Below are 13,586 nucleotides of genomic sequence, written 5' to 3'. Positions count from 1 at the left end.
ACAGCATGCCATGCAACTACTTTCCAAAAAAAAATCGGCTAAAAGCTATATCTTGTGAAATAATGACACATGTTTTCCTCTATTGATTTGACTATAGAAGTTCATTTCAAAGTATGTCTACATTAAGGTGTTGCGACTGTGCCACATTTTAAACTGATTGTCCCGCTTCAGCATCAATATCATGCACGTTATAACGTCCCCATTTTGTCGCTTTTACGTGTTTCTAGACCTCTGCTATCTTTGGCATACGGTGTATTGTTTTTTCGTTGTGATGGTCAGAAATAAAAACCAACTGAAGTAAATGCGGTAGGCACTAGGCAAATTATTTTGCACCCTTGAAAGAAATCTGCTGCTTTAAGCTACAAGTTGGCTTGCACATACATCATACGCATCTTTTCTTTCAGTTTCTTGGGTGGAGACCATGCAATTTTTTCCTCACTATTTTATACAAAAATACTTCCATAAATACAGTGCGGTATTTGCAACGTCATTCGCACAAAGGATGCGCTAAGGTCAACTACCCAACAAGCAAAAATGACCTTACCAGTACCTACATTGAAAGCAATACAAAAATAACCAATTTCCTTAGGGGTTAAGATTTAAAAAAGCAAATTAATCGGTTTCGAGTTTTTTACGTTCCTACGTGCTCAAATATCGTACGACGCCTTCAGAGGAGGGGAGGTTCATAGCATTCATATTGCGATATATATGTTGGTGAAAAACCGTAAACTTTGGCGTCATAACCAGTAGAGACAAAACGGCGTCATATGATATTTGATGAGCATTGAACAGTTTAAATCAATCCATATAAACAACATACATTCAATTTGAAGTCGGTTTGGGTGAAAAGTTACAGATCCATTCACCATTTTTAGCCAAGCCCGTTGTACTCACTACATTCTTGGCGAAATGTCAATCAAATTTCCTGACGAAGGATACAGTGACCCACAGTGCGAGAACTTAACACAGTGAACAATAGAAATATAAAATAGAAATATCATTATTAAAATTGACACGGAATAGCGATACGCACCACAAGAAAGCAATTCATGAAGCAATAATATGTCCGGAAACCTGTAGTATGTGATGTGAACCGAGTAAAATGCATGTCAAAACACTCGGGCGGCTAATGCAGCAGAGCAACAGCTTTTATCGTGTGAAAATGAAAGCAATCTAATACAGACCCAAGTGGGATGCCCACAGCATAGCTTGTTACTTGTTGCTCTACAGATGCAAAATAAGCAGACAAAGCGAGTTTGGAAATAGGTAGTGTTGGGAAAAGTGAAAAAGGGAAGACGAAAGAAAACATGGGAAACACAGTGAAAGATGATTTGACTAAGAGAAACTTAAACAATGAAGATGCCAACGATAGACAAGAGAGAAGTGAAGAAGTCGATGAAGACAACTGGTCACGGGATGAAGACCAGGCTTCTTTGAAGTAAAATGGAGAGAGAAGAGAAGTGCAAAAGATAGGCGCGCATAAAGTCAAATTGGAGATGCAAAATTAAGTCACAGCACGTTAGAGCAATAAAACTACTCATATGTAAGTTCATCAACGGTTCAAAACAACTATGACTTTAGTGCCAAAATTTGTTTTGGAACATATGGAGACATGTAGGGATTGCGGGCTGTACTCAGTCAGAAATATTTGGCACAAAAGACTAATTCAACTCTGGCAACAATAAAGTTTCACCATACAATTTTGTCAGCCAGTGGACATATTGACCTCACAAGTCCAATTGAACGAAAAAAATTGGGCCACATATTTATATTATATAATAACCGTCGAATACAAAATGCGCATCGAAGCTTGTGGCTTATGATCTGCCACTCTACGACATTTTTTTGGAAGTAAACTGTCAGTTTAGTTTTTAAAATGCAGCAAAGTGGCAATCTTTGAAAACAATAAGTCTAAGGCAACCCATTAATGAAATTGTTTGAGCAGAACATTCGAGAACAGCCTGTGAGCTATACTAAATTACGCCGTAATTTTTTTTAGGAGTTTTATGAAGCGCTGGAGTAAGTTTCAAGACCAGTGTGAAATTTGACGTTGTACAAAAGCCACAAACACCGGTTTGACTAACAAAGTTCCGAACGGAAACAGCACGAGTTTGAACTCAACAGAGAAGCAGCATTTGAGAAAAACACGCACAGGGTTTGTCAAGTGCCAGAGCATCACATCAAATGTTATATCAAAATAGCATTTAGAAGCCGACAAAAATTTGGCTTTGTTGTTACAGGGCAATTCAATTTTAAAAAATGACTACTGGGAAAACCTTGTTGCTTTACATCCCAAAAAGCACCAAAATCTCTTCGGTTGTTTGTACAAATAAATAAGTTTCAAACAGGAATGATAACAGTACAGTGGATTGAAAAATAACAAACACTTAGCTACAACACAAACATATTATTGTTGCAAAAGCATAGACAGAACTGTTTAAATATACGACATGCTCAAGAAACATGTTTCTTAGATAGCCATGCTTCAGATACTTGTAAAAAAAAGAAGCTCAACAAACCAGCACACCATTGAATTGACTAATGTGCAATTTTATCACAAGGTGTTTGGTTCATAAGCTGCGGAAAGATAACAAAAAACTTAGTTTATAAAATCTTAAAAACGATAGAAAACATTTTCTGGATCATGTCTGTCAGTCGTCAATCCGAGATTTCAAGGTATCTGTGGCTTTGTAAGCACCATTGATAGCCATTACATTGACAGATTGGGATGTGGATGAATAAGGCCGCCTAAAAAATCCGCTGCGAAAATCACGACTGCTTTGTGGTCGTTGTGGGGAACGAGGAGGAGTTGGGGTTGTGAATGGAGCTGTTGGTGATACCTGGTGAAGTAGTAAATTTCTTTACATTATTTCGCTTTCAAATACACAGCGTACAATTGTAGGCGAATTTAAAAGTACAATCATTGCAGAATATCCATATGATCGATTTAAGCTTCTGGATATGGGATTGACTTCTAGGCTCAAAAACATGGGACTGCTACTATTCGGTGAGTCCGATTCGGTGAGAGCCTTTTTCGGTGAGAGCCCTATTCGGTGATTTTTTTGATTTTTTTTTGAAAATTATTGGGTACCGTAGCCTAATTAAAACCCCAAACCCCCTAACCCCAACCCCCCAAAAAAACCCAACCCCCCAAAAACCCCAAACCACCAAAAAAACCAAAACCCCAAAAAACCCCAAAACTCCAAAAAAAAACCAAAACCCCCAAAAAATTCCAAAACCCCCCTAACCCTAACCCCCAAAACCCCCAAACCCTAACCCCCAAACCCTAACCCCCAAACCCTACCCCCCCAAACCTTAACCCCCAAACCCAACCCCCCAAACCCTACCCAAACCCTACCCCCCAAACCCTACCCCCCAAACCCCAACCCTAACCCCCAAACCCTACCCCTAACCCTATAACGGCAATGATAATTAGGCTATGGCGCGCAATAATTTAAAAAAAAAAACTCACCGAATAGGGCTCTCACCGAAAAAGGCTCTCACCGAATAGGGAACTCACCGAATCGGACTCACCGAATCGGGCCATTCCGCAAAAACATAGGCACTTGTCAGGTGGGGGCCTACACTGTAAAGCTGAATATTTTAAGGGCTTCCTTACTGTGGCATCGGGTGATTTTGATGGTATTTCAAGAAAAACATACTGTATTTTACTTGGTACTTGTGACAGACTGACAGTATGGTGTATTATATTAATTCATACCTCACTGAACCTAACATATTATGCATGGGTACTACATTAGGGTGGTCCTCAAAATGGAAAATTTTGAAAAGTTAAGGTGCTTCTTTTTTAAATGACAGTGTGTTTTGGTGAAAAAATAACTTGTGTAAATTTTTTTTGAGAAATATTAACATTTAGAGGTGTCACAGCAGCCCCAAAGTTTGCACCCCTTTTCAAGCTTTTTATACCAAACCGCTAGATATCGAAAATTTTAGTTTGTCCTATTGAAACAAACTTGGTGTCTATTTCACCATTTGGGAGGGTGGGGATTTCAATAAACACATTTATATTGATGTAGCTATAACACAAGTAGCAATTTGAACAGTCTTGAACTTTATTTTAAAGCAAAAAATTTGAGTTAGTAGGCTAGCCTACAGGGGGCCTAGGTTGTTCGAATAGATAGTTTATCAAATCAGTCTAAATTAAGTTACTTATCATAACTTATATTTGCAGGATACGCTTTACCACTTATCAGTATTTGGCTAACAGTAATATGTCTTCTAATACTAGGCAGAAAAAATTGATATGGCTTGTAGGATTTCCGATTGATGAAATGGCAGCAAAACAGCTTCCTTCGTGGAGTGAAAGTTTCAAGCGATATTTTAAACTGCACCGTGATGAAAAAAAGACTGTGAGAGAAGCAGTGAGATTGACGGTGAGAGAAGTATTTCGTATTTGGGATAAGGCCCGGATTCCTGTTATGGAGGAAAGAAATGCTATCACCAAGTTTCAAAAGCAGCTAAATCAATATAAATTATTGTTCAAGGGGAAGTCACGAAGATCTAATTCGCAGAAGAAGAAGGAAGAGGATTTTACAAAAAAAATGGACACATTGTTTGATGTTGCACATTCTATGGCATTATCTATAATCAAAATTAATGAAGACAAGGAATTTTTGATGGCACAACGACAAACAAGGCGTCAAGGCATTATGATGGGTGTTGACAGAAAATTGATGAAAAAAGAAAAGCGGAGCATGCAACGACACAAACTAAAGATTGCTCAGGAAAAACGACAGCATGAAAAGGTTGGTGGTATTGCTGAAATGGCACAGTTGGCTTCAAGTTCCAGTAGTGCTGAAGAGACTACTGAGTACTGAAGACGGGGACTGTGAATATGAAATCTTTTCACCTGAAAGTCCAACAGCAAGCAGAGTTACAGAAGCAATTGATGAACATTTGACAGCTGCCTTAGACCGCACAAAAACAAGTGACCGAGCAGCAGTCCATGTATTGAAAGCAGCTGCTTCTGCAATAGGTCAGAGTGTGTCTGGATTCGCCATCAACCGCTCTTCAATACGACGTTCCAGACAAAAGCATCGAAAAAGCGTTGCTGAAAATATTAAAAGTACCTTTTCAACTGAAGCCAAGCTTGTTGTTCACTGGGATGGCAAACTTTTGCCAGATACTGCCAACAAAAGAGAAAAAGTAGACCGCTTACCTGTGTTAGTTTCTGGGTTTGGTACATCTAAACTATTAGGAGTTCCAAAGCTTTCATCTGGAACTGGTCAAGCTGTTGCAACTGCGGTGAAAGCATGTACGGACGATTGGGAAGTTACAGACCAGATTATTGGCATGAGTTTCGATACCACTAGCAGCAATACTGGTGTTAGACTTGGAGCCTGTACTCTTTTACAAAATGAACTAGAAAGAGAACTTTTACATTTTGCATGCCGACACCATATCTTTGAGATTGTTGCAGAAGCAGCTTTTTTTGTATGCTTTGGACCATCAACAGCACCGGATATTGCAATTTTCAAACAGTTTCAAAAACAGTGGCTTTTGATTGAACAATCGACATACGAAGTGATTTAACTGCAGAGGTTTCCAAAGTATTTGACGATAAGAGACAAGAGGTTGTTGATTTTTGCCTAAATGAATTGCTATCCAAGCAACCTCGTGATGACTATCGTGAGCTGCTAGAGCTTACCATTATCTTGTTCGGTGCTATTCCCCCCAGAGGTGTCAGGTTTTATCAGCCTGGGGCTCTTCATCGAGCTCGATGGATGGCTCGTCTCATTTATGGCATCAAAATGTATCTTTTTCGGGACCAATTTTTCACAACTGCTGAATGCAAGAGCCAGGCAACAACAAGATTTGTTGCTTTCGTGTGCTTGGTTTATGTAAAGCATTGGTTTACTGCAAAAAGTGCAATCACTGCCCCAGCGAATGATTTACAGTTTCTACAATCCTTGATCTCGTATCCTGATCAAGAAATTGCAAAAGCTACTAGCAAGAAATTTGCAAATCATCTGTGGTACTTGAGTGAAAGCTTGGTGTCATTGTCGTTTTTTGATCCTGATGTAAGTGTGAATGATAAAAAAAAAATGGTGGAAGCTCTTCAAAACCCAGCATCAGAAAAATCGTCTCCTAGACCAAAAGTGAACGTTTGTGCGAAAGATGTTATCACTAACCACATCCTAGCTGATTTTGTTTCATCGAAATCCTTAAACTTCTTTCACATTTTTTCTTTGTCAACACAATTTTTGGCCCAAGATCCAGCAGAGTGGCAAGTACTGAATGATTATAAAGCTGCTGTTACAATTGTGTCAAATATCTCCGTAGTCAATGACTTTGCTGAAAGGGGAGTAGCCCTGATCCAAGATTACGGGCAAGTTCTCTCAAAAGATGAGGAACAGCAACAGTTTTTGTTACAAGTGGTAGAATGGCACCGTCAAAATTACCCTCAATAAACACTAAAACTATTGATGACTATTAAACTGAATGTGATTGAAGTTAATTTTTATGCTGTAATGATGATTATACGCCGTACAGTGATTTGATACCAGTATTGGTATATTGGTTTCTTTTAAAGACTTAAAATTACCATAACTGCTACTTGTGTTGTACCTACATCAATATAAATGTGTTTATTGAAATCCTCACCCTCAGAATTGTTGGGATAGACATCAATTTTGTTTCTCTAGGACAAACTAAAATTTTCGCCTATAAGCGCCATCTAGCGGTTTGGTCTGAAAAGCTTGAAAAAGGGGTGAAAATTTTAGGGCTGCTGTGACACCTCTAAACGTTAATATTTTTCAAAAATATTTTACACAAGTTATTTTTTCACCAAAAGGCACCATTTAAAGAAGAAGCACCTTAGCTTTTCAAAATTTTCCATTTTGAGGACCACCCTAATACTACATGGATCATTTCTGAAGGTACTGTCATAATTTTTCCATTTTGCAGTTGGTAGGTAAGTAGAGAATGGTTTGCATGTAGAAGATACATATCAGTGCCTAACTAATCAAGTATAGACAAGAACTCATCTAGCATGCTCTTTTTGTTGAGCAGATGGATAAATATGCAAAGTTTACATTAAGCAATAAATAGGTTACAGAGATCCCAACATTTTGTAAACTTGTATTATTCAATGCAAACTTTTTGTGGAAAATGATCTAAATGCCAAGCTAAAAAAAAGAAAATCCATGACTATAGTTTAAACATAAGCATTATGATCAAAATACGGGAGCAAGTCTTTTAGGCGCCGGTCAAATAGGTGCGCACACTGTGGCGTCAGGATGTATAGGTGCGGAGCACTGTGGCGCCCGTTCATTTAGGTGCTATTTCTAGTAAAGTCTGCAGATTGTTTCAGCTTGGCTGGTAGGGCAATGCTTTTCACACAAAATGTTGTATTGAACATAAAAATATGTCATGGCTTCAGTGCGTGAAGCTGCTTAAACCGGCAATGCTTTTCACACAAAATGTTATATTGAACAGAAAAATATATTGTATTTTATTGCGTGTGTTCGGCATTTATTTGTTGTTAGTCCAGGTTTGCGTCGGCGAAAGCTTTATCAATAAATTATTCAAGTTTCTAAACATGACTGAGTTCACTTTTAGTAAGTCAAATAATGACTTACTAGTAAGTCAAATAAATAAAAGTCTAAAAGACTTACTTACTAGTAAGTCTTTTAGTAAGTCAAATAATGTGTAACATCAATTATACAAACTGGGAGGAAACCGCAGAGGACAGGCTGCTCTGGAGATCTGCCACTCAGAAAGGTGTCGCCACGTTTGAGAAGAGCAGATCTAAAAGGTTAAAAGAAAAAAGAATGCAAAGAAAAGAACGACAATCACACCCACAACCAACTCTCCCAAACGATCTTAAATGTACCAAATGTAACCGAACTTTTAAAGCCAAGATTGGACTAATTAGCCATTTAAGAACTCACCGTTAGCTTTTATTTTATTGCGAAGGCCATCATCCTCGAAGACGAGGGATAGCCATCATCATCAGTAAGTCAAATAATGAACTACACTAAACATCAGTAAAAAATATATTTACCGTAGCCTATATTCAAGCGGGTGGTAAGCTTGAGTGAAGAGTAACTTATTTTTCCGTCAAAACCCCGACTAGGTTTAATAACGAGCAAAGTCGCACCATTATGCTTGCAACTTGTAGCCAGGGTTTATATGCCCTATAGAAATGCATTCATGTAGTAGAGCGTTGTCTCATACAAACTCGCCACACGGCCAATGCATCCCGAGTAGAGATGTACCGATACCAATATTTTGGCCCATACTGATATCACTTTTTTAGGCCGATACAGATATTTTGGCCGATACTTTAGTGTTACAAAAAGAAGCAATTTTGGTATTTGCAAGTAATTATATCAAATGCTAAGTTTTACCTTATTTGCATAAAACTATTAAAAAAAGCTTTGAATTGGCATATAATACCAATTCAAAGCTTTTTTTAATAGTTTTATGCAAATAAGGTAAAACTTAAAGCACAAGATCAAAAGTAAAACCACAAGATCTTGTGCTAAAACACAAGCCGTGGCACCACCGCGACTGACACAGTGACAAATTAGTCTAAAACCAAAAAATCTCCAAAATTCAAAATTAGATGTGTTCAAGTTTGGCGCTTACAATAAATAAATTCCAAAATACGCCACAAAACCAACCAACTTCGGAAATTTATAGAGCAGCAAGGGGAACTTCAAATGGGCAACATTAGGTGCCAAAGGGGCAATATTATGTCATTATGAGCGACAATGGATGGATTTGGAAGTCCTTGGCACTTGAAGATTCAAGAATCCAATCCCAACTCCATGTTGTGTCATAATAGTAGGTTTTAGTAATAAAAGACCACCGTGATTGAGGACTGGGGTATAAAGGAAAAAACATTACATCATAATTGGGGTTTCTGAAAAATTAATGAAGGGTTTGCGCAAACTCTCCGAATAGGCTATCATAATTGATAATAAGATGTAAAATGTAAACCAAGTCATTTGTGTAGTCGTACAAAAACTATTCGACAAGTAATGTGCAACCTAAGGGCGGTAAGCACTTTAACATACTGATATCCCATTGAACCACGAACCATCAACCAATCAGAAGCTACGCTGTTCATGACATCATCAAGGTTGCGTTTCTCGGAACAAAGGAAAAATGCAACTTCCCACCATTGCTATTGCAGTATTGCTCTTGTTTGTTGTGTAATTAGCACAAAAAGTTTAAAGTAATCATCAACTCTCTGGCTGAATGCTGAAATGGTCACAATTGGACGGACAACCTAACATCTGTTGGTTCGTGGTTCGGGTTTGTTCAATTGGATATCAGTATGTTAAAGTTCCTACCCCTATTAAGGGCGCTTGTCGTTTGGTTGAGAAGCTTTTGCCAGGCCAAGACTACTCAGGTACCAAAAATGTATAATTTTGCATCGTTTTTACGTTGCTAAACGTTTAAAAAACCCATGTAACTTGGTTGTTTTTAGTAAGCTGGTTTTATCAGTTTGTGATTTAATTTCCACCTTTCGTTGTAATAAACTCATCCAGCTTAAACAATGTCAGAGTAAGTAGGCTGCGCATTGCGCAACAAACTCCCACAGCCACAGTTATCACCACTTGCTGCTGACAAGTCAAAGAAAACATCTATGTCTTTTGATGTTGCCGATTTGCGCCACATTTTTGTGTTTTTTTTATAGTGATACTTGCTCTTGCTATTTCTGTTACGTTTAGATGATGTCACGTCATTATGTCGATTTGAGATATAATTCAATTCATGACGTTGTATGAATGAAAAACTTTTACAAGTTTTATAGGCCTACTCTGCTGAGAGGAAAAAAGAAACAGAAATGATAAATATTGGAGAAATTGAGTCTCCTTACACAACTTAGAATCGAACAACGCAAAACTGCTGAAACAAAACGTTTTGTTTTAAGTGAAAGAATCACTGTAAGCAACCAATGTTAAAACGTGCGTGCAAGAAGTCATGGGAGTGTAACGTATCAAAAATTTGAACAGGTTGTTATTTTTCTACATCAATGTGACGTTAGTTACTACTTAAAAAAAATTATATTTTTGCTTCTGTAGAAAATCCGCAGCAAACGCCTTTTTTTTGCGTGTTTAGTATCGGCCACAGCATCGGCCAAATTTAGTAGAGCCAAGAGTAGTAGAGCGTTGTCTCGCACCTCATCTCCACACGCGCATTAACAAAACAACATATTTTCTGTTCAATATAACATTTTCTGTGAAAAGCATTGCCCCACCTGCCAAGCTGATACAATCTGCAGACTTTACTAAGAATAGCGCCTAAATGAACGGGCGCCACAGTGCTCCGCACCTAAATATCCAGACGCCACAGTGTGCGTGCCTATCTGACGAGCACCTAACTTTCTGCGCCTAAAAGACGTGGACCCCAAAATACAACCACAAAACACCTAATGAAAATGAAATGCACTAGTGCCAAATCACCCAGTGCAACACAACCTAAGTATTTCAAGGTCACAATGTAGTGCTTTCTTGACAGGTGCCTAAGTGGTGTCTAAACTTAAAAGTTCTGTTTGTACAAATACGTTTAAATTTAACTGTCCAATCTTGGATAAAAAACAAATAACACTTATATAAAAGTAGGCACAATACTTAACTTACCCTGGATGGTGGAGATGGGGATTGATAAGGATATGATACTTTTCTTTCAATAAAGTGATAGGAAATGGGATCATGGGCAGATTCTGTTATAACTACATTACTTGAACTTTGTTTATTTTCTATTAATTTATTACTTAATGCATTGCTGTTACTAAGTGATTTAGTTTTGATACCATAGTCCAAACTTTTCCTCCGATTTTCGGTGGTCACTTTCATAGGCCGCCGCAGTCCAATAGATGTAGAAGGTCGCATGATCGGTTTTGAGATAAAGTCAGTTTCTTGATTGATAAATGGCATCACCGAAAGATTGGCATTTTTCCGATGCTTCAAAGCTTGCATTGGGTTGCCACAAAGAGGATCGCCAATAGTGAGGGGGCTAGAATCATCGAAATGCAGCAATCCACTATCTGATCCAGATGAGCCGGGTCGTGCACCACTGACTGGTGAAGCAGTATCACCTGACATTTGTATTGGTGGCCGTTTTAGAGCAGAAGCTGTGGCTGGTCTAGCCAAGTTAAATCTTCGAGATGGAACCATTGAGAAAGAAGAAGGGAGTACATTTGATAATTTGGCTCCATCTTCATGAAAATTTCGAGGGCTGGAGCTTGTTGATGAAAAATCGATGGAATCTGTATCACTGACAATATCTATACCTTCCTTAATTGCCTTGGTAATGAGATCTATGTCTTCCTGAGAGTGAGAAGATGCAGTAGCAGAAACGGCTACATTAGCACCTTCTCCAGCATCAGATGAGGCTTCATCATCCAATTGCTGTAACTGTGGAACTTTTTCTAAAACAAAATTTCGAAAGGTTTGCCCAGCTTCACTTGGAAAGTTATGAGTGATGGCATTTCCAGACAAAGTTAGGGTGGTTAAACATGTCATTATTGACAAATAATCTATTTGCCCGATGTCAGATATCTTATTAGCTTCCAGATCTAAAACTTCTAAAGCATCTAAAAAACTTATTGGGCTAATGTCATCAATGTTGTTGTAGGCAATGTAAAGTTCCTGTAAATTTTGCATGGAAGCTATTCCATCAACATCATTAAGACCACAACGTGACATCCACAAAATTGTCAGACATTTGAATGATGTTCCAATATCTCGTACAGAAGGTATAATGCTATCACTTAATTTTAACTGCATTAAAAGAGGAAGGTATTGACCAAAGTTGCCAAGTGTTGTTTCTGTTGTATTCACAATCATTTCTATTGCTTCAACATTCTTTAAATCCTGTTGTCCAGAAATTTCTCGCAATTTTGCTGGTGACAGGAATTCACTCACAATCAGTTCACTTTCCTCTAGAACAATTGGCTCTGGATTTATCAAACTATCTCGAATACTATTTAGCCAATCATCAGCCATGATGCACCCAACACAGGTTTTTCTTGAGCCAATTATATAAAGTATTGGCATCAATAAAATTGTAAGCAGGTTTTTAAATTTGAGACTACCATACATTCATATTCCATCCTTCAAACCTAATTAACAAAGTAACATGCAGTGGTCCAATTAATGATTTCTATAGTCTAAGGAAACAGTCACATGTTGTCGATATACCGTAGGCCTACCAAAATTCCAATAAACACGAAAAGATGGCAAAACCTTGAAAGGGTTAACACGTGCCCTAAAAGTAGATCAAGTAGTAGGCAGCATTGCCACAAAACCCAAAGGGGTGCAACCTAGTTTGTACCTTGAACCATTCGTACAGTCAGTTCGTATCCTGAAAAGATCGAGAAAAAAAATAGCAGAAACTGCGGTTAACGGAAACTGCGGAAAAAATGTTTGCGGAAACTGCAATCAGCGAGGGTTAGAGCATAGATTACTCTATAGTGAAGGTTAGCAAAAACTGCGATCAGCGAGGGTTAAAGACCATAGATTACTCGAGTGTTAGAGTTAGGGTAAGCGGAAACTGCGGAAAAATGTTTGCGAAAACTGCGATCAGCAAGGGTTAGTGCATAGATTATCTATGGTTAGGGTAAAGGTTAGCGGAAACTGCGGAAAAATGTTTGCGGAAACTGCGATCAGCGAGGGTTAAGGTTAGAGCATGGATTACTCTATGGTTAGAATTAGGGTAAGGGTTAACGGAAACTGCGTAAAAAAATTTGCGGAAACTGCGATCAGCGAGGGTTAGGGTTCGAGCATAGAACTCTATGGTAAGAGTTAGCGGAAACTGCAAAAAAATGATTGCGGAAACTGCGAACAGCGACTTCGGCTTTTTTAATTTTTTCTTCATTTAATGCTGTTTTTGTTTTACTGTATTATCTTTATCCTGCATTGCGGGAAAACGGACTTGAGCGCTATGCATCGGTGTACGTGTACGCCTTCCGACTAGGGACTTCCGACGTACATCTGACCCTAGGAACGGTACATTACGGGACGCGCAACTCCGTTGTTCCTTCAACATTAGAAGGGTCAATTGGCAATTTGACATTTTTTTTACGCTTTACTGCTGGCTTGCTTTCAATTAAAAACCTTAAATTACTTTAAAACCAACTTCACTCTTCTTATACAACCCATAAAAAGTAAAATATTTTGTAAATTACAAAAAAACGTAACCCTTCTAGTGTTGCGGATAAGCCAAAAGCGAATGAAGTTTCGCATCCCTATGATCTACAATCCCTAATCTGACCCACGCTGCAGCCGACTGCAATGTCTGTTTCCGGTTGTCTACTATACTTATGACTTAAATTTGGTACTACACATTACTCGAAATCGACCACTGGGTAGAGGCAATTATCGTAAAGTTTCTTGCCGAGAGAAACAACAGCAAGTGCGGGTGATTGGAGTCGAACATGCAGTCTCTAGACTGCATGTCTAACGCGCTAACCACTCGGCCACTGCCGCCGACCTAAATTAACTGTCTTAAATTAACCGACTTGATAAGTGCTACAAAGACAGTTGAGGATTGAAAAGTTACGAGTTAGACTTCACTTTAATTTTAATCTAAATTTACAAGCTTTTTTG

General features: G+C 38.4%; 1 protein-coding gene across 1 annotated transcript; it reads right to left on the bottom strand.

Moving 5' to 3' along the window:
* Positions 1–439: 439 nt before the first annotated feature.
* Positions 440–12,068, bottom strand: LOC145771997 (uncharacterized). Its single transcript, XM_082583797.1, has 2 exons — positions 10,617–12,068; positions 440–2,840 (listed from the first exon to the last, which is right to left on the bottom strand). The coding sequence occupies exons 1-2, from the start codon at positions 12,033–12,035 to the stop codon at positions 2,652–2,654; spliced, it is 1,608 nt and encodes a 535-aa protein (XP_082439923.1). The 5' UTR covers positions 12,036–12,068; the 3' UTR covers positions 440–2,651.
* Between the last annotated feature and the right edge of the window lie 1,518 nt (positions 12,069–13,586).

The sequence above is a fragment of the Aplidium turbinatum genome, chromosome 6, assembly GCF_918807975.1.
Source record: "Aplidium turbinatum chromosome 6, kaAplTurb1.1, whole genome shotgun sequence".
In the NCBI taxonomy this organism is placed as follows: Eukaryota; Metazoa; Chordata; class Ascidiacea; order Aplousobranchia; family Polyclinidae; genus Aplidium; species Aplidium turbinatum.
This window is presented reverse-complemented; position numbering and strand designations above follow the sequence as displayed.